At 42.3% G+C, this 22,272-nt stretch overlaps 1 protein-coding gene across 1 annotated transcript in view; it reads right to left on the reverse strand.

The window, feature by feature from the left end:
• FRS2 (fibroblast growth factor receptor substrate 2) overlaps positions 1-22,272 on the reverse strand; it is a 78,261-nt gene that overhangs the window by 8,801 nt on the left and 47,188 nt on the right. Inside the window, exons 2-4 of the mRNA XM_077469059.1 lie at positions 11,417-11,517; positions 10,411-10,502; positions 7,182-7,368 (exon numbers count right to left, since the gene is read on the reverse strand). Coding sequence (XP_077325185.1) covers positions 7,182-7,368; positions 10,411-10,476 — 253 coding nt within the window. The 5' untranslated portion in view covers positions 10,477-10,502; positions 11,417-11,517. The remainder of the gene's footprint in view (positions 1-7,181; positions 7,369-10,410; positions 10,503-11,416; positions 11,518-22,272) is intronic.

Consider the following 22,272-nt stretch of genomic DNA (forward strand, 5'->3'; position numbering starts at 1 on the left):
AAAACAAAAAAACAACATGTCTATACTTACCTGCTCCGTGCAAAAGAATTGCACAGAGCAGCCCGATCTTCCTCCTCCCAGGTTCCCTGCCAGTGCTTCCGTCTCGCTCTCTTGCTGGAGCCCCAAAATGAAATAGATTCTTACAAGGGCACCAGTGCTCCCGAGCCCCACTGTGTTAATAGATGCAGACCCACCCCCACTCTCTCATCATTGGAGTCGATTGACAGGAGCAGAAGCCAATGGCTCCTGCTGCTATCAATCTGCCCTATGAGCAGGGAAACACCAGCTCTCTCATGCATGGAGCTGGATTGGATCAGGCTCAGGTAAGAAGGCTGGCCCATTTTGCAAGTGCACCTACATATAACAATAAAAATAAGTGTCCATACGTTTTCTTTTACATTCATTGATGACACCGCTCTTCCTTATTCTTGACCGTAGAGACGTCCCAACGCAGTGCCACAGTGAGGGGTGGATAACCAAAGAACATACACAAGCACCTGAGAATCAATGGCCGCCTGCAAAATGTCACAGCCGAAACACGCATCCAAAGATGCCCAAACATCCAATTTTATATGGTAAAGATGTGGACAGACAACCAGGTAGCCATCTTGCAATAGTGAGACACAGATGCCTGATGTCGGAATGCCCAGGAGGCACCAAGTGCCCTGGCAAGTGTGCCACAACAGGGAAGGGAAGGACCCGCCCCTTAAATGGCATAAGCCTGTACAGCTGTCTGCCTAATCTATGGAGAAATAGTGTCAGAGGAGGTCGCCAGGCCTTTTTCAGGGTCATCCGTATTCACAAAAATAAAATAAAAAAATACAACCTTCATTAGGCAGTATTATTCAGGATTTATATAGCGCCAACAGTTTGCGCAGCGCTTTACAACACGAGGGCAGACAGTACACTTACAATACAAATCAATACAGGAGGGACTAGAGGGCCCTGCTCGTTAGAGCTCACAAACTAGAAGTAGCAGACAGGTACATACAAACCGCCCAAACCACATCAAAGAAGTGCAGGTCAACATCCACAGGGAAAGAAGGATGACGTCCTCAATCAGGTGAAAGTCAGAGACCATCTCCAGAAGGAAGGAGGGATGCAGATGGCAAAATACCTGATCCCTGTAGAAAAAGAAGACAGACTTACAGGACAAGGTCGTCAGCTCCAACACATGGCGTGCAGATGTGACAGCAACCAAAAGGTGACTGACATTCTGAGAGAGCGTAAGGGTAGATCCCCAATATTCTCAAAGGGAGGCTTCTGAAGAACTATAAAGAAACAGGTACTGGTCCCACAACAGCAACGGAGACTGCACTGGAATAGCTACATGCTGAACACCTTAAAACAAGGTACTACTCAAGGAGTATGTGGCAAAAGGCAAAGAGTGCTGAAAGAAAAATCGCAAGGACAGAAACCCAGCCCCTTAAATGGTACTCAAGGCTAGCTTCTAATCAAATGCCCTGTTGGATAAAGGACAACATCCGAGACACCAAGAAAAAATAGTGGTCAAATCTACAGCCTCATACCACGAAATGTAAGCCTTCCAAATACGATGGAAAAGAGGTGGATTTACATGCCTTCAACATTATGGGAATTACAAAGGTGTCTTAGAACCTGGCTTCAATAGCCAAGCCAGCAATATTATAGCACAGTGGAAGAGTGGTGCTTGAGACAGAAGATCTTCCCGCAGAAGAGCCACACCACGTCAGTGCATCAGAATCGCCAAGGCCAGTCTGGAGCCACCAGAATGACCAGGATCTCTTTGTGCTCTATACGGTGCAGCAGATGAGGAAGATGCTAGAGGATAAAGCGTAATGGCTCCATAGTGCCACCAGAGCATCAGTTAAATCCTCCAGGGTGCTCTTGCCACAAAACTTGACACCTTCCTGTTGAGATGGGAGGCCAGCAGATCCACATCTAGTGTGCTCCATCGAAGATAGAGTTGTTGCAGTGAACACTCGCCTTGACAACATGGGTAGTGTGCCTGCCAGTTTACTACACCTGGAACGTAAATGGTGGGGAAAGCTGGCGCATGAAATTCCGTACAAAGACAGCTCCTTGTTCTGCCCTGGTGATTGATATGTCACCACTGCGGTATTGTTCGCCTGGATCCTGAGTAGAGGTGCTGGAAGAAGCTCTGTTGAAAGAATCAAAGTCTGATAGGTAGCTGAAACAGCATTGAACGACCCTGAGCTGACCTTGGGCCAAGAAGCCCCCTCCCAGACAGACAAGCTGGCGTCCATCGTAACCACTGTACCATGGATAGGACAAAGCTGGCCCAAAGACAGGGAGACTCAAGTCACCAGAGAAAGGAAGTCATGGCTAATCATCCCACACAGATCTCATTGTCTAAGGACATAGGAAACTTGTCTCGCTTATACAAGATCCTTCTAAAGAACCCTCCTATAGAAATTCTAATAAAGGACCGCCTTGGAGAACAACCCCGTTAGGCCCAAAACTTGGTCACACAGAAGACCACTTGCAGGACAGCAGCAAATTGCAGTCCAGAGTTTCTGAAGCTTGTCTGGCAGGAGGAACACCTTGGCCCACGTCAAGACGAGAAACTGACCCAGATGCTTGGTTGGGGACTTACCGAGGGTCAGAAAAAGAATCATGGTTGCCTTTAAACCTAGAGATGGGAAGGTCCACGACAGGAGGTGGAGTCCACTTCCACAGGAGGGCCTCCGCAAAGGAGTAATGTACCGAAATGCATTTCGAAGCAACAAAAAAAGGATGCCATGGGCATTCCTAATCCTTGTAAAACATCAAAATAGGTAGGGTAAGGAAAACAAAAAAAAAAAAAAAAAACTTAAGTTGACTGTACCAGCTGAGTACCAGAGGGACAGCCACCACACTGGCGGCCCCAAATAGAGGGATATTCTTGAACAATACCTGTATGTGTGCGTGTATATTAATATATATATATATATATATATATATATATATATATATATATATATATATATATATATATATATATATATATATATATATATATATATATATACACACACACATACACACATATACATACATACATACATACATACACACATAGCGGATACAAGCCTACACACCCCTGTTAAAATGTCAGGTTTCTGTGATGCAAACAAATGAGACAAAGAAAAATAATTTCAGAACTTTTTCTACCTATAATTTGTCCTATAAACTGTACAACTCAATTGAGAAACAAACAAAGCTAAAATAACGTGGTTGCATAAGTGTGCACAGCCTCTTATAACTGGGGATGTAGCTGCGTCTAGAATTAAGCACTCACATTCAAACTCATGTTAAACAGGAGTCTGTACACACCTGCCATCATTTAAAGTGCCTCTGAATAACCACAGATAAAGTTCAGCTGTTCTAGTAGGTCTTTCCTGACATTTTCTTAGTTGCATCCTACAGCAAAAGCCATGGTCTGCAGAGAGCTTCCAAATCATCAGAGGAATCTCATTGTTAAAAGTGATCAGTCAGAGGAAGGGTGCAAAAGAATTTCCAAGGCACTAGATATATCATGGAACACAGTGAAGATGGTCATCAAGTGGAGAAAATATGGTACAACATTGACATTACCAAGAAATGGTCAGGGAGGCTGCCAAGAGGCCTACAGCGACATTAAAGGAGCTGCAGGAATATGACGAAAGCCTTTTCTTACAAAGAAAAACATCCAAGCCTGGCTAAATTTTGCAAAAACATATCTGAAGTCTCACAAAAGCATGTGTGAATATGTGTTATGGTCTGATGAAACCAAGGTCGACATTTTTGGCCATAATTCCAAAAGATATGTTTGGCGCTGTTTTTCTTGAGCTGGAACAGGGGCCTTAGTCAAGGTAAAGAGAACTAGTAGCAGTTCCAAATACCAGTCACTATTGGCACAAAACCTTCAGGTTTCTGCTAGAAAGCTGAACATGAAGAGGAAACTTCATCTTTCAGCATGACAACAACCCAAAGCATACAGCCAAAACAACAAAGGAATGGCTTCATCAGAAAAATATTGAAGTTTTGGAATGGCCTAGACCTGAATCCAATTGAAAATCTGTGGGGTGATCTGAAAAGGGCTGTGCACATGAGATGCCTTCGCAAACTGACAGATTTAGAATGTTTTTGCAAAGAAGAGTGGTAAAACATTGGCAATTCAAGATGTGCCATGCTATAGACTCATACCCCAAAAGACTGAGTGCTGTAATAAAATCAAAAGGTGCTTCAACACACAAAGTATTAGTTTAAGGGTGTGCACACTTATGCAACTATATATATATATATTTTTTTGTTTTACTTCCCACCACCTAAACGATTTCAGTTAGTTGTTCAACCGAGTACAGTTTATAGGTCACATTAACCACTTTCAGACCGGACCATTTTGCTGGATTAAGACCAGACCACTTTTTGCGATTCGGCACTGCGTCATTTTAACTGACAATTGCGCGGTCATACGACGTGGCTCCCAAACAAAATTGACGCCCTTTTTTTCCCACCAATAGAGCTTTCTTTTGGTGGTATTTGATCAACCCTGCAGTTTTTATTTTTTGCGTTATAAACAATAGAGCGACAATTGAGAAAAAAATAAAAATAAACGCATAATAAATATCCCCCAAAAATATATATGAAAAAAAAATTTTCCCCACAGTTTAGGCCGATATGTATTCTTCTACAAATTTTTGGTTAAAAAAAAAAACGCAATAAGCGATTGATTGGTTTGCGCAAAAGTTATAGCGTTTACAAAATAGAGGATAGTTTTATGACATTTTTATTAATTTTTTTTACTAGTAATGGTGGCGATCAGAGATTTTAATTGTGACTGCGACATTGTGGCGGACACATCGGACATTTTTGGGACCATTGTCATTTATACAGCAATCAAGGCTATACAAATGCATTGATTCCTGTGTAAATGACACCGGCAGTGAAGGGGTTAACCAGGGGGTGGCAGTGTAGGGGTTAAGTGTTCCTAGGGGCATGTTACTAACTGTGGGGGGCTGGGCTTTGTGTTAGTGAACACTGATCTCTGCTTCAATCACATGGAGAAGAGATCAGCATCACTTGTTGCTAGGCAGAACGGGGAGATGCTGTTTACAAGTGCATCTCCCCGTGAGACGATCGTGGGTATCCCCGCAACCAGACTCACGGGGGTCCCGACCGGCACGCGAGCTCGCCGCCAGCGGTGCGCTCACGATGGCAGGGCGGCATTTAAAAATGGACATACCTGTACGCCAATATGCCTGCCCGTGCCATTCTTCCGACGTACATCGGCGTGCACTGGTCGGGAACTGGTTAAAAGGTGGAAAAAGTTCTGAAATTATTTATGCGTCTCTTTTTTTACATCACAGAAACCTGGCAGTTTAACAGGGATGTTTAGACTTTTTAGATCCACTGTAATATATATATAAATCTCTTCATTCATCTTCACAGATGCAGTGCTGCAATTTGTCCAAACCAAAGCCATATGTGGTTAGATTGCAACACAGATACTATCCATTATGCTACAAAAAAAAAAAATTCTGACCATTAACACAACAGAATGGGGAAGAAAAAAAAAAAAAAAGAAAGAAAAAATTGCAATTCTAATTATATTTATTGTCATATGTACATTTCCACTGGAAATGTCAGCATTTAAGTCCTCCCAGACAAAGCTAAAACAAGGACATTTAGACCCCTTTCTCACCAGGGCGTTTTGCAGGCGCTATAGCGTTAGAAATAGCGCCTGCAATCCCCCCTAAAAAAGCTGCACCATTGTCTGTAGTGTGAAAGCCCGAGGCCTTTCACACTACAGCGGTGCGCTGGCAGGACATCAGGGAAAAGTCCTGCCAGCAGCTTCTTTGGAGCGGTGAAGGAGCGGTGTGTTTACCACTCCTCCACCACTGCTCCCCACTGAAATCAATGGGGCATCGCTGTAATACCGCCGCTAGCGGGGGTAAAAGCGCTCCGCTAGCTGCCGAAATGCACCGCAAATCCGGCGGTAAAACACCGGCGTTTTACCGCCGACATTATGGGCGGTGTGGTGTGAAAAGGGTCTTTCTTACTATCAATTCAAGTCCCTGGAGCAGCTGGGCTTCAGCATTAATTGAAATTCTCCGCATAATCACTAAATCACCGAAATTTCTTAAAAAGTTGAAACTTTCTTGCACATACCATTCTTTTGTCTTTTAAATGATAGCTCCCAAGCTGTTCCCTCAACTTCTGTTGTGGTGCACGTCAATCACAGACCCGTGTACTACTCTGCTCAAACTATATTTCTCAACTATCAATGCACTTAGAGATGGGCTGCTCCAGATGACATCTATGTGATAAAACACGCAAGGCGGAGCTTGAAGAGGCATCACCTAATTTCTGGTTTCAGAGATCCTTGCCCGTGGAACGCAAGGCATCCTGGGCATATTGCCATTTTTATTGTACTGACCCTGTAGCACTTTTGTAAGTGCTTTTTAACAATATATATTTATGGATTTACACTATGAAATGCCTCTGTCCATCCATCCCTATATGAGTGTACCCAGTGACCAGACCTGAGGAGGTGGAGGAGACACTGGATAAGGATCAGAAGCAGCTTTAGTGTGGTGCCTTCAAGCCCTGCAGGGGTTCAGTTTTGTGGTGAGTGCGGATCTGAGGGGGAGCACATGTGGAGTTCACCTATCTTTCACCAGTGAATTACACTGCACCATTTGCCCAGGCACAAGTCACTTTGGATTAGGATCACCTATATGGATTAGTGAACTGTTTTTTTGTTATGATTTACATTTTAATATACGGATATTTTTGCACATCAAGCACATTACATTTTATACAGTATATTGTGGACTACAAATTTTCACATGAAATCGCGGACTCTTCTTTGATATCTTTCGTGATATATTTTTATGGAGTTTTTTTTAATGATATTGGCTTTAATGACTTGTGCTTAAATGCACAAACACATGTACTGTGCACCTCAGAATTGCACGCACTAGGAGATATTTATATGCACATGATTTAAAGAGACAGTACACACAAAAAAATGTACATTAGAAGGGACATAGATAACAAATAAAAGGCAAGGTATAGGATTATTTTTTTCTTAGCTTTAGTGTCACTTTAAATGTTTTCATATGGAAAATGTTAGGTGCTTTATTGTAGCAGAATAAGAGTATATGCCACTACGTCTATTATGTTCTTCCTGACAAAAAGAAAGTCTATAAACTCACCTTGCCCAGTCTGGCACCGCCGCCCACTTTCAAAAGAGAAAAGGTTTGAATCATATCCATAACGGCGTAAGCAGAGGTAAGGCCATTTGACTGAGTCGCGCTTGCGTGTGTACAGGATGAGTTCATTTTCTGTCAGCTCCATCACGCCAGAGCCCAACTCATTACCATCATCATCCACATTAATAACCTTTCAGAAACACAGGAAGAGGGGAAAAAAAAAAAAAAAAAGTTTGCAGTGAAACTCCACTTTGTTGCACAAGTTCTCTGAAGCATACATTAAAATTCTAAAATCAGGACCCACACTCAAAGTATCTTCAAGCTGAATTCTAGTTCCCATAGCAAGTTGCTGTCCCGCTGCTTAGTAACCTGAGGGTCCCTCGCTCGACATGGGTGCCATTCTGAGAACACCTATATTTTTCCTTAATACAAGGCATTCTCTGAATGCATAGTGTGGAAGTGGAGATCATGCCATCACCAACCCACCTCGTCCAAGCAGAGAACAAGTTGCATTCATTGAGAAAAGGTAAAGTTCGCTCAATGGTGCCCATGCCAAACGGGTGACCTCCTGAGGTTACTTAGTAAGAGGGCAGCCTCCAGGCATTGGACCTGGAAGAAAGCTAAAATTACTGCAGTAGCAGCGACTGCTATAGAGATTCTCTTCCACGGGAATCGGTCAGATATTGAATATGCATACTTACATTGGTCTAAGCTGGACCAATGTAATTAGGCACTGAAAAAAAAAAAATGGAACATTTAACTTAATGTATCCATTTTCAATGTAGCTAGAATACAGGACACCTCACAAGGTCACCAAGTGTACTCCCTGAAGTCTGTGTGGGTGTAACTTCTCTCTATGCTTCTTGTCACACAAGTTTCCAAAAGTAGGTTTGATCATAAGTTGTGGCTGGGAGAAACTTCATGGTACAGGCAATTTTGTTTAATTCGCATGACCTTTGCTTGATCGGCTTATTTTATAGAGCCACTTACACCAGACCATCTCTAAGCAGGAGGCACAACATTGTGTCCAAGTATTATAGCATGCAAAGCCAGCTAATAGTTAGGCCCACTGAAGGCTCCAGAAATTGCCCAAATTAGTCCCTGGTTACTAGAAATATATGTGCTTTTACAAAAAGTCTTTTAGAAAATTATAAGATTTTAAAAGTGCTCCAACTTACAAAGTTGCGACAGACACCGTTTAGCTTTTACTATACGATTTTAATTAACCACCTGTCTAGCATCATTCTTTTTAAAATGGAAGTAGGGTGGATGTGGTATTCTGGAGTGCCTGTGATCACAGGGTTAGAAGCAGATTATAAGCAAAACGCAGAGACACAGTGCGGCTCTGTGGGTTGTGATCATTGTGATGGCCATTACAGTAATTACAAACACTACCACTGTTTCTAAGTGAGAGCACCCCCCTCCTCTCACAATGGAGGGAGGAAAACTCTATGAATAAAGGGATCCTAGGGAGGTAGGTAGACTCAGATTCAAGGAATGGAGGATTGGAGGGGTTAAACGCATTTTGTTGTGCGATTTTTTTTTGTAAACCCTTTCACGTCTCTTCTTCATTCTGTCTCTGTAGTGCCTGTATATTAACATCTTCACCTCCCTTTAAAAGTGCACATTAAACTCATCTGCATCCTCCCATTGTTTGTGACCTTTACATGAAGCCCTTTGTCTCCTCACTCTGTGAAACACGAACATTAAAGTGAAATTCTTTTCAATGAAAATTTGCCCTTGGTTACTACGTATAAGAACTAAAACCTTTCTATTATGCATTATTGTAATCGCCGATTGATTAGAAACAATAGTCTAATCTAAACAATCAGAAAACCTCCTGAGCTTTAATGACAACAGTGTGCCTGTGTAGAGGAACGTAGCTGCTCACATGCACTTCAAGAAACCGTTGTCGGTGCCTGTGTAGGCATCAAAGGACAGCTCTGACGTGCCTTGTCCCCATATGTCCCGTTTCCAGCTGGTCCTAGCATCATCTGTGCTCATTAAAAGCAGGTTTCTTTACTCCCCCCCCCCCCATAAGTGTTCCAAAAATGTTATTTTGGGGGTGTGTGTACTGTCCTTGCATTGGTATTTGAAATGTTGCTACAGTAAAATTTACCAGCAAAGCATTGCTGTAAAGGTAGAGTGTATATAAAATTAAAACAGTGTAAACTCTTGTGCTACCAGTGAGTCCGTGTGCATGAATAATAAAATAAAAGGCTGCTGCAAAAACCCAGGATTGTGTTCCCACAAACATGTGCCATTCCTTCAGAGCCCTGTGGTGAAAGGCGGCTCGCAGCTCCGGCCAGTCACATAACCGGAGTCCGCAAACCTGGAAGAAAGACAGGTGAAGATGGGAGACCCTGCAGCGCCGACTTCTTGGCGGGGGAGGGCTTTGTTTTAAAGTATCAATCTGCTAGTATGAGATGCATACTAGCACATTATGCCTTTACCTTGCAGGTTCCCAACCACCACTGCCCCCCCTCCCAAAAAAAACTTTCATAGCACATGCACCGATGATGTCATTGGCTGCATACATAGTAAATATCTCCTAAAACTTGCACGTTTAGGATATTTACATTTAGGATATTTACAGTATCAAAAGGTAAGCCTTATTATAGGCTTACTTAAAAGGTATAAGGCAAAGATGAACATTTACAACCACTTTAAGCAGAAGTGGTTAATACTGGAAGATTGTTATACTTAAATTGCACAGTGATGATAACTCAAGATTTTTGTTGTTTATGTTTATTTTTCATGTATTTCAGAAATTGGAAAGTAGCGCAGCACCTTTTGTCTTAATTTATTGTGTATACTTACCCCTCCCCTCCTGCCTGTGTTACCCAAGAGCTCTACGTTCATGTGAAACAGTCCCTGAAGACAACTGAGGAGCCATCACATCTGGAAGTGTTAATCTCAATGGCTGCCTGCAGTGTCCACTGGTTCAAATTGGTGACCTCCACAAGTCTGCAAGACACAGTAATGACATGGAGATCAGCAGCAGTAACCAGTGAGCGCTGAACGGTACCCTGGAGATCAAAACTCCCAAAAGTTTCACTTTTCCAGCAGATTTTGGGGGACCATTTCTCATGAACATAAGAAACATTGGACAGCGCAAGCAGGAAAAAAATACGCATTTACGTTCTTCTTTTACAAGCTAAGCTTTGCTGAAAAAGTTCATTATAGCGAGAGGGTCACTTTATGCCTTAACAAGTGAAAAGTTAACACTTACCTTGAACCTATTTTGCTGGTTATCTACAAAAGCTTCTTTATCTGGACAGCTACAACAGCTACCCATTGCTTCTTTAGAAGACCATGTGATCACTAGAAACATAATATTTAACAGCAGTTAGGAGATGGTACACAAGGTCAATGTGTCTCCAGAAAATACAACAATGTTTATAATCACAGTATTACAATTACAAATTACAGACAAAAGACTTGACCTTGCAAGCGCTTGGCAGTTTAACCACTTGCCACCCACCCTACAGCCAATATACAGCCCCGGTGCTGCTCACAGCCACGCCAAGTGCAGCCTCCCGAGTGTCCTGATCACACACACCAGAGCAGCCACCTTGGGGTGCATTTAAGTGCAAGTATGCCAGTGCTGTGTGCAAGAACTGGACTTTAGAAGTTCAGCTGCAGAGCACAAAAATGAACTAAAGGCTGCACTGTGGCATTTCAAAAAATTAACAAAGTAAACAAATGCTCTGCACTTTAAAAGTGCAAGTCACCACTGGCTCAAATTGACATTTCCTGCATGGTAAATTACGGAGTTTTATCACGCAGGCTGTGTGAACTGTCTCTAAGGGCCGGTTCACACAGCGAGGCGATGCGAGGCGACACGGCTCGCCTCGCCTTGCTCCCGCAAGTCGCCCCCGTTCTGTACAATGGAACCGTTCTGAGAGGAGCGACTCGAGTCGCTCCGACTCAGAAAAAAGGTTCCTGTACTACTTCTGGGCGACTTCGGGGGCGACTTGCATTGACTTCTATACAGAAGTCCGCTGCAAGTCGCCGCTGAGGTCCCCGCAGGTCGCGGCGAGGCAAGTCGGAGACGCCTCGCCGCGCCTCGCTGTGTGAACCGGCCCTAAAACTAGACTTACTATTTACACAGGAACAGCTTTACATTTACTAAACGATGTACAATTATTTCTCCCCAGCAAGTGTTACTAATACTGCACCTAGACACTTAGATTTTAGATGCAGGAAATTCTGAAATCACAGCAACGAGAACTTACGTAGATCTGGCCATTAATCTCCATATCCTCTGCTGCAGCATTAGGGCGTCAGTCATGTACCATGATAGCATACCGTACCAAATTCTTAAATAGCTTCCAACCTTTACAGAGAGAAAAGGAAAATTATTAGTAACTTCTTACTGGCAACAATGATTTATATTTAGGCACTACAGTCACATATTCCAAGTAATCTACGCAGGTCACTTCCCTAGAATTTCACATCCTACACTCAAATTTCCACGGTCTTTTGTTCTTGTAATAGTTGCAGCATAAACCTGAATCATTTGACAGAACTTTTTTTTTTTTTTAACCTAGGTATCTTTCTACTATCAGCCATTAGGCACGTTTTAAACAGCCAATGAAAATAGAGTAGTTAAAACTATCTGAAAGAGTCATCATAAATGGTAAGGAACAATTGATCAGTCTTAAATAAATGTACCATAAGCATCCCATAAGAATGCATTTACCCGAGAAAAACGTTCATCCACCTACACATGAGCAAACACTCCCTGGGACGCAGCCTGGAGACATACACTGATCTGGCAGGCAATTCAAGAACATTCACACTGCTTAAAGTGTACTTCCACTTTTCAGCCAAATAGGGATAACAGGTTACAGGTTCCCATTAACATAGAATGAACATCATTTTTTTTTTTTATTGCTGCTTACCTCTTCACTTAGAAATTTTTTTTTTTTTAAATGGACTTTGCTATCCTCTTATGTTTACCACAATGCATCCTGTCTGTCATGTGCTGGCTGGTCTTCACCATCAGTTGCACACTGAAACCAGATGAAACATTCATGCTATTTCTCCAGTAATAAAGAACAGCCAACACCTATCTGTACAGCATGTGGGGGTGTGCGCAGTGGGGATTTACTAAAGCTGGAGAAGACAGAACCTGCAAGCGCAGAAGTTGTGCATAGTAACCAATCAGCTTTCAGCTTAAGTAAAGGTCATCATATATTAGCCCTATGCCAATATAGAGAAGAAAAAGGATCACATGAGTTCATCCCAGTGATGGGCACAGACGACCTCGTGGCTGTAGGTCTCATTGGAAAAAGACTAGACGGTGCTTAGAACTGCTGAGACAGTTCAGTATAAACCATTTTCTGATACTTTCTGGACACTGGAACTGCTGTGACTTGTAGTTCCAAATAGTCTATACTGCTTTCCAGACAAAAACTCCCTTTTCTCCCCACTATGTACACCCTTTTCAGTAGGAGCAATTTGCTGCCAGAACCTGGTGTGTTCTCAGAGTCCTCCACAGATTGCTCTCCCTCCCCTCTGCACTGTGTACCCAGAGTTCCACATGTCCTCTCTGATGTGTGCCCAGAGTGCCCTTCCTGGATCCCGTCCCCTGATGCCAAGACCACCACACCGACTACCCAAAACAGTCAGACTTCAGCAGCGTTGAGTCTTTGAAACATTCTACCCCTTATTTCTCCTTGCTGGGCCATAATGCTACTCTGAGGACTAGCTCCCTTACTGTGCCATATTACCGCCCTGTGGACTTTTCCTCCTTTCTGTGCCATATAGCTACCCTGAGGACTAGTCCTGCTGTGCCCTATTGCCACCTTGAAGATTACCCTTCCTTTCCTGTAGTCCCAAGTTCCTCAAATGCCAGCATGTTGGGTTCTGTGCGATCTGCCTCCAGGTGCTTTCACTGCACTTGTAGTTCACCACAGTTTTTATAAGTGGGGAAATAGTGTGAATGCTTTGTCGGTTTTGATTGATTTAGAGCTGCTAAATGGGAGTCAGGCATGCCACACATTTATTTGATTTGGATGTGCATACTGTCTAACCTAAAGCCGGCCATAGATGATTTAAATCTGTCAATTCAGCAGGGACTGCCCATCGATCGACTTCAAAACAACAAGCCTGTCTGAGTTTTTTGCATGTGATCACTACCGGTGGCCAGGGGCGTTGCTAGGGGGTGGCTATTGGGGCTATAGACCGAATCTGGGGCCCATAGCCCTGAGTCTCTTGCTGCAAGGTCCTTCCCTAACCAGTGGGTTGCAGCTGCTGCAGTGAGCGGGCTGGCTGCATGAGAGAGGCAGTGGAGAGGAGAGAAACAAGCGGGCGGACAAGCAGAGTGACATCTCTCTCCGCCCGCTCAAAGTCTGCTCTTCACAGCCGGCCCTCTTCAATTTGGGAGCGAGGTGCGGCAAGCAGCAGAGATGAGCATCATCTCTCACTGCCGTTACACATCAAAGCTCTTCTGCTTTAACTAAATGGACCAGTGCTGTCAGCCTGCCATCAATGCAGCGTCAATGTGCATTTGGTGGCACTGGCTGGCATGTCAACGAAGGGTGAGGCTAGAAAACATACTTTTCTATAGAGATTGCAGCTTGTATGCACCTTTGTACGATAAGCAAAAAAAAAAAAAAAACCTGAATGATGAGCCTGCAACACCCAAAATTAAAGCAATTGGCTCTCGTTCACACTGAAGACGGCTTTGAAATTGTGCAAGCTCATCTGAACTCGGGCGATTTCAAAGCCGCATTTCAGTCTGACTTTGGGGCGACTTGAAAGACATCTGCGTGAGCTCATGCACAGATGTCTATTGAAATTGTCCCGAAGTCGCCAAAAGTAGTGCAGTAACTACTTTTGGAAATGTTTGCAGCACCGCAAAAAGTTGGCGTCGCACTGATTGGGACGCTACTATTGCTGGCAATTGGCGTGATTTGACCTGTCAAATCACGCTAATGTGAACAGGGGCTTACAGAAGTTTTAAAACCTGAATCAGTGGTAACATGGTTGAATGCTGCCCATCATATTCAGTACTGGTCATACTCAGTACTAGTGTCCTGAAAGAAGCTGCCAGAAAAGAGAATATTTTCTCATTTGTTACACCAACCAAGGAAAACGTTAATTTTGAGATGCATACAAAAGCACAGTCTCTGTATAAACTTTTTTTTTTTTTTTTTTATCCAAGCATTGCTATAGGGTACCCAGCCTGTACTTCATAAATATCTGCCTTTGTTGGTCTTTATTTTATGGGGACGGGGAAAGGTGTTTAGAGCAGTGTTTCTCAACTCCAGTGCTCAAGGTGCACCAACAGGTCATGTTTTCAGAATTTCCACTATTTTACACAGGTGATTTGATCAGTTTTCATTGCCTTAGTAATTACCACAGCAATTTCATTTTAAGGGAAATCCTAAGTATCAATACACTGCATTTCTCGCAACATCAACGGGTATGTTCTGTGTTTGCTGAAAATGTTCTTGGCCTGAAAAAAACAAAAAGCAGCCACATCCAAGGACTGGTAACCTGCTATATATCAATCACAGTGGCCCTCTGTAATTGGACACTGCGGGAGCCAATCAGCAGGTCCGGTGGCCGTCAGCAGCCCGCAATCGCTCGGAAGAGAGACAGAACAGCGGTCTGCCTATGTAAACAAGGCAGACTGTAGTTCTGTCAGGGAGGGAGAGGGAGAGATCTTGTGTTCCTCCTAATCAGGAGCACAGATGTCTCTTCCTGCAGTCAGTCCATCCTCCACACAGTAAGAAAGCACACCCAGAAAACATATTTAACTGTTTGTTTGCCCCTATTAACCCCTTCCCTGCCAGTGTCCTTTATACAGGGACAGTGCTTTTTAGCACTGATTAATGTATTGGTGTCACTGGTCCCCAAAAGTGCCACATGTGGGGGGGGGGGGGGGAGGATACAAGTTTTGCTTGGGTACAACATCAGTTAAAGTAACGCAGTGCCGTGTCACAAAAAATGACCTGGTCACTAAGGGAGTAAAACTTTCATACTTATAACTCCATGATGCTGCAACTGTATCCTGCCTGCTTTAAGCCTGAGAACTGAGCGATCACATGATTGCCGATCAGTCAGCTCTGAGGAGATAGCAGTGACCGTCAGTCACCTCCAACACAGTAAAAACAGCGCAGGCTCAATCTGTTAACTACGTTCCCCCCGCGGTTTGCATAGTGGTCGGATAATGGCACAGACTATCTGTACATGTGCTGTACTGACATCAAGCCAGCTGATCAACATATCAGTTGGAGTGGCGTTTGTTACTGCGCATACGCAGACACATCCGGGGCATTTTTCTTTGGAAGCCATTTCTCAATAGAACACTGGCAACACTCCACAGAAATGACCCTTCTAAAACTCACCAACTTACTTTTACAGATCAAGATGTCACACCACTCCCACAAGCTCAATCTTTCCAAAACCAAGCTCATAATATTTCCTAACCCCTTTCATCAACTCATCCCTTCACAGTTATGCATTGTATTACTCACTCTTCCCTTTTAGATTGTATGCTCATGATCGGAGCCTCCTAACACTAAAAAGGTGCTGCAACTATACTGTCTTATTCTTTTTCTTCTTTTAAAACACTGCGCAAACTGTTGGCGCTATATATAAAATGGAGAATAACTATAATGCACAGCGATTTCCCTCTCTATTCCATCTTTGATCAAACTATCAAGCAGGGTACTCAAATTCCTCTTATACTAAATTGATTGTAACTGTCCAGTCTGCCTTCATATTGAAAAGCACTGTATAAAATGTTGGTGCTATATAAATCCTGTATGATAATTTCACTGGAACAGAGTGAGTCAGCTGAATTTTTCACACAAGAAACAGAGCCAAAAGAATGAAAAAAAACTAAAAAAAAAAAAAAAAACACACCACTTTTTCTTTCAAATTGTACTTTATACAATGTTCCAGTAGGTGCAGCACAATGTAATGCTCAAACAATATTGTGCGTCACATCACTATGATGGAAGGCCTCGCTACCTATAACATATAGGACATATAGAAGGCTGGCCAGAGCAGACATCCAATAATATGGGCGTTTTATAAAAACACTTTTTTGGCCTCCTAGATATTTTATAGGAAATGCGTTACTTGGAGACAAGTACCAATTGGTCATCTTTTCTTTTCCCCTGAATACAACCCAAAAAAAGTTGGGGCACGGTGTAATCTACATAAAAGCAGAATGCAAGGATTTGCAAATCTCAAAATCCCATATTTTATTCACAATAGAAAATATGTCACATGTTTGACATCTTTGGCATCTTGGCAAGTGGGCTTTAATGTGCTTTATGCGGCCTAAATGTAAACATTTCTGTGCTGGGTGTGCGTGCCCTGCAATGCATGCTGGCAGGGATCGGAAAGCTCCAGATGCATACTTGTGATCAAAAGCTTTCCAATCATGTGACCGCTCTGAAAGCCAATCACCACAGTCACATGACCAGAATGCCCACCCCCACCTTACAGCATATGGAAGCTCTTAAAAGGTCTGGAGACTGTTAAGCTAAGTAAAATGTACCATTTTAAGAAAGAAAGAAAGAAAAAAAAGGGTAATTTTCAAATTGATGGCAGCAAGTGGTACAAACAAGGAAAAGCTGGAATATTTTGCAATTAAGGCCTCATGCACAGTAGACATTATGAAAAAATGCCAGTAGCGTTAACTGTAAAAAGCTGTAGAATGAGTTTTGCAGCATTTTTCATGGCTTTTATCTAAGCGTTTTTAAAACAGAAAAACTCCTCCTAAAGCTTCATGCACACTGGACCTTATAAAAAAAACGACAGTAGTGTAAGCTGTATAATGAGTTTTGCAACATTTTTGTAGTAGAGTTTTTCAGCTGATTGTTTAATTTTTTTAGTTTTGCAAAACTATACTCCCACAAAATCGTATGGCTTCAAAAAACACAAGACAAATGCTGAATAGCCACGTTTGTCAGATTTTATCAGTGTCAGAGCATTTTTACAGCTGAAAAACTCTTCTCAAAACCCACTAGTTCTGGGGGGTTTTTCCAGCCAGAAAAGCCCCTGCCAAAAAACACTGATAACAGCCTATGTGTGCATGGACACATAGGATAACATGCTGGAGCGCTTACTGGCTGCAGGAAGAAAAAAGAAAAAAAAACGCCTGAAGCCAAAAACAGCAGCTGTAAAAAACATCCTGTGTGCACGAGGCCTAGGCAGGTTAATTGGCAAAAGGTCAGTAACATGATTGGGTATTAAAAAACAAAATAAAAACCAATTTAAAGGGGATCTCCGCCCCAAAAGGGGAAGTTCAGCTTTAAGCACCCCCCCCCCCCCAAATATGCCACATTTGAAAGGTAATTTTTGAGGTGGTGAAACGGGTACCTAGTGTTGACAGGCACCTGCTCCTACTTCAGCTCGAGCCGTGTCCCTCCTTGCAATCTTGCAGTCCCATTAGATTGCCTGACCAATGGAGAGGCGCTGCGCAACATGCTCATGCGCAGTGCGCACCCGGCTGTGAAGCCGCAAGCTGTCGCAGCCGCGTGCCTACACTTGCAATGCCAGCGCCGTGGATAGGTAAGGGAGAGAAGCAAGGTTTTGGATGGCCACATTGCTGGACTGTGGAACAGGTGAGTGTCTGCATTAAAAGTAAGCAGCTACACTTTTTGTAGCTGCCGACTTAAAAAAAATACAAAAAATTAGTGGAACTCTGCTTTAGAGTGTCAGTATCTCAGAGGATTGGCAGAGGTTCACCAATCTGTGAAAAAAAAAAAAAAAGTCAAAAAAAAAAAATAATAATGTCCAAAGTAAAATTGCAAAGACTTTAAAGGGGTTCTAAAGGTTTGTTTCTCTTCAGTAAACTTCACACCATCATTCGAGAGGTGTTTAGTCAGCCAGAACAGCTTACTGAGGAAGAACAGGAAGTGAGAAATTCAGACAAAGGAAAAAAAAAACATTTAGAAGGGAAAACAAAGGAAAAGGTAAGTGAACCAACAATGCACTAGCTTCAAGGAACCTATTTAGAAAATAAAAAACTAACCTTTACAACTCCTATAAATATAATATCATCCACAGTACATAATAAAAAAAAATAAAAAAATAAAAAAATCAGGAGGATCAGGAGGAATCTGTGACAATGTCAAAATGCAAAATTGGATGTCCATGTTCGTCAGGCCCTCAGATGGCACTACATTACAAACCGGCATGATTCTGTGATGGACATCACTGCATGGGCTCAGGAATATTTCTAAATATTACTGTCTGAACAGTTTGCCGTGCCATCCAAAAATGCAAGGTCTATCATGCAAAGAAAAGGCCATATCTGAACATGATCCAGAAATGCCACAGTCTTCTCTGGGCCAAGGCCCATTTAAAATGGTCTGTAACAAAGTGGAAAACAGTTCTGTGGAAAAATGAATTGAAATTTGACATTCTTTTTGGCAACCATGGGCACTGCGCTCTCTGGATTAAAGAGAAGAGGGACCTTCTGGCTTGTTATCAGTTCTCAGTTCAAAAGCCTGCATCTCTGATGGCATGGGAATGCATTAATGAGTATGAACTGGGCAGATTGCTCATCTGGAAAAGCACCATGTCAATGCTAAAAAAAAAAATATATATCCAGTTTTTGGCGCAGCATGTGTTCCCATCCATTTTTTTTTTTATTTTTTTTAGCGAAGGCCTTGTATATTTCAGCAGGACAACTTCATACTGCATCTATGAAAAAAGCATGGCATCGTAGTAGTAGAATCCGAAGTGCTTAATTGGCCTGCTTACAGTCCAGACCTTTGACCATTTGAAAATATTTTGTGTATCTAGAAAATATACAAAGGTGGCTCAGGATCTTTGAGCAGTTAAAAACCTATATCAGGCAAAATTGGGACAACATTCATATCCCAAAACTGCAGCAACTGGTTTCCTCCATTCTCAGACATTTACAGAGTGTTAAAAGAAGAGGATGCTACACTGTGGTAAACATAGCCCTGACCTAACTTTTTTGAGATGTGTTGGTGCCATCTATTTCAAAATTCTTTATTTTTTTTAAATGATGCCTTTTGTCAGAATAAGCATTTGATATATGTTTTCTATTGTGAATAAAATATGGGTTTATGAGATTTGCAGATCATTGCATTCTATTTTTATGTAGATTTTACACAGCGGTTCCAATTTTTGAGGACTTGGGGTTGTACACTTTAATGGCTGTGTCATTTTAATTGTAATCTATTTGTATGTATAAAAAGGGTTTAAAGTACATGTACACGGAACCTCTAGATCGGGTATCCAAACGACGTCCCAGGGGCCAGATGTGGCCCTTTGCCTGCTTTTATCCGGCCCTTGAGGCATTATTCGCCCCACTGTCAGCAACAGTGGGGCATAGTTCCTGCCGCTGACACCATTCATCTCACCGACACCAATGAGGAGGCACTATTCCTACTAGAGCTGCATGATTAATCGTTTAAAAAAACGCGATCTTGATTCACCCCCCCTGACGATCTCTCCTGCCGAGTAGGCGATTCTTTCATATAAACAAGTGGAGAGATTATCTGCTCACTCAGCTGTCAAAAGAAAGCATCCCGGGCAATCTGCCAAGTTTAGAACTTGAAACATTGTAACTAACCCTTACTTCTTAGATTAAAGGGATAGAACTTCTTGCGTAAACAAAAAATCTGGGCCGTATGCCAAGCTTTCAACCAGTGTAAATGCAGGAAGTTTAACCACTTAAAATAGATTATATAATTTTTTTTTTAGCAGAGACCCCCTAGGGCAGTGATGGCGAACCTTGGCACCCCAGATGTTTTGGAACTACATTTCCCATGATGCTCCACTACAATGCAAGGTACCAGAGCATCATGGGAAATGTAGTTCCAAAACATCTGGAGTGCCAAGGCTCGCCATCACTGCCCTAGGGCAGCAATGGCGAACCTTGGCACCCCAGATGTTTTGGAACTACATTTCCCATGATGCTCTGGCACTCTGCAGTGTAGTGGATCATCATGGGAAATGTAGTTCCAAAACATCTGGGGTGCCAAGGTTCGCCATCACTGCCCTAGGGAACAAAATGGCAATTGCTGCAATATTTTATGTCACACAGTATTTGCCCAGCAGTCTTTCAAAAGCAATTTTTTGGGTAAAAATATACTTCAATAAATAAGAACAAACCAAACAGTAAAGTTAGCACAATTTTTTTGTTTTAATGTGAAAGATGATGTGCTGCGAGAATCGCGATCTACGTTCTAAGCAAAAAAAATTGCGATTCTCATTTTAGTCAGAATCTTGCAGCTCTAATTCCTACCCCCTAAAATCATCATTTACTCCTACTGACATCGGGGCATTTTCTACTCACACAGGCCACAGTCCAGTCCCCGTAACAAATCAAGGACAGTAAATTGACCTTTTGTTTAGAAAGTTTGGACACCCCTGCTCCAGATCAAACGTACAATTAAATATTCCTTCCATTTTTTCCCCCTATGGGGCTGCACACCCTTTATTGCAAATCACTGTTTAAATACCTTTTTTTTAACTTTTATACATGTGATCACGTGACCACAAAGCTCCAAGTCCTCTCTGCAATGGGGAGGGCTGACAACAGGGATGAACTGAATAGAGCAGCGACGTCATCCACTACTCTATACGTTGTTGAGGGGGAAGTGTCCTCTCACCAGCTGCAGCAGCCACGCCTGAGTGGGGAAGAGGACCGGAAGCTTTGCAGTCACATGATTGCATATATAAAACACATTTCTGATAAAGGGCATGCAGGGTCATAAGATGAAAAACAAAGGGGATGGGTGAATATATCAAATGTTGTTTATAGCCTTTTCTTTTTCAATTTATGAAAGAAAAAAAATAACTGTCAGCTCTTTTACAATCATCAGAGCAGGAGGATTGTAAAAGAGCACTGTGCATGAATCATTTTTTCAGTATACGGGTGCTAAAAGCTCTAGTGATTACTAGACAGTTCAGAACTGGTATTCTGAAACATTTCAGAATGTTTACAGAGTTTAAACTTATGCTATCTTTATTAAACACAAAAAAAAAAAAAAAAAGGCATAAGATACATGTGCACAGTCCCTTGGAAAAAAAACTACTATCACCAACTCTCTAAATAGAGCACATTTCTTCTCTCCTCCATATACTGAGAGCTCTCCCAGCATTCTTCCCCTAACAGCACAAGTTACCCTAGCAACCTTTTGTATACAACATGGACAGCAAGTCGGTCTAAGAGGTTCCTTGGCAACAGAAATTTCTGCTGTTTTTAAAGTGGGAAAGGTCTTTCTTTTTCACTCTCACACTACTTATAGCAAACTTGAGGCAACATTAGTGCAGGGTGGTAAGAGGCAGACAGAGGATTCACATCAAAGGCAGAAAGACCACTTTTATAATGGATGAAGTGGCCAGCCTTAATCTAAAAGGGGAAAAAAAGGGAGCTTTTGGATAGAGATGGGACTTAAGTATAAGGAGGGCTGGAGCTGAACCCAAAAAAGTATTTTTTTACCTTAATGCATAGAGACTCCATTAAAGTCTCTTCCAGTTGTGTCGGTATCGGCTTCCCATAAACTCTCACAACTATTCATCTTGCACAGAACGTATGGTACACCTGCCAAACTATTTGATTGGGGGTCGGAGGGATTCTCCTTTATGTCCGAAATGCACAATTCACAGAGGAGACCATTACACATGATCTGGTGATGCCCAAAAAGTAGACAATATTGGGTGGAGGTTACACAGATTATCTCCGATTTAGCTAAAACACCTACCGTATAACTCTCATCCTGTTGGTATGTCTGTTGGGTGCAGTTGATGCTGAAATGTATCCAAAAAGGTATCTACATCATGGTAACTAGATTATTATACCTCGTTAGAAAGCAAATTGCCCAATTTTGGATGGCATCAAATGTACCTACCAAGGTCCAATGCATAACTTATGTTAATTCTATTTCTACTTATAAAACTGACTTATCGCCATCATAATGCGGTCAGAACGTTCAGCTACGTCTGGCAGAGCCGACTTGACACCCCGAGTCTCACTGCTCCACAGTTAGTGCTGGATAGATTGTTATGATTCTAAACCCACCAAGAGTTTTAATGGTATTTACCTGAGCTTGGGACTTTCCTTATGTTTTCTATACCAGCG

This window comes from Lithobates pipiens, unplaced genomic scaffold, assembly GCF_037356315.1.
Source record: "Lithobates pipiens isolate NorthernLeopardFrog02 unplaced genomic scaffold, aLitPip1_a1.2 Scaffold_8, whole genome shotgun sequence".
In the NCBI taxonomy this organism is placed as follows: domain Eukaryota; kingdom Metazoa; phylum Chordata; class Amphibia; order Anura; family Ranidae; genus Lithobates; species Lithobates pipiens.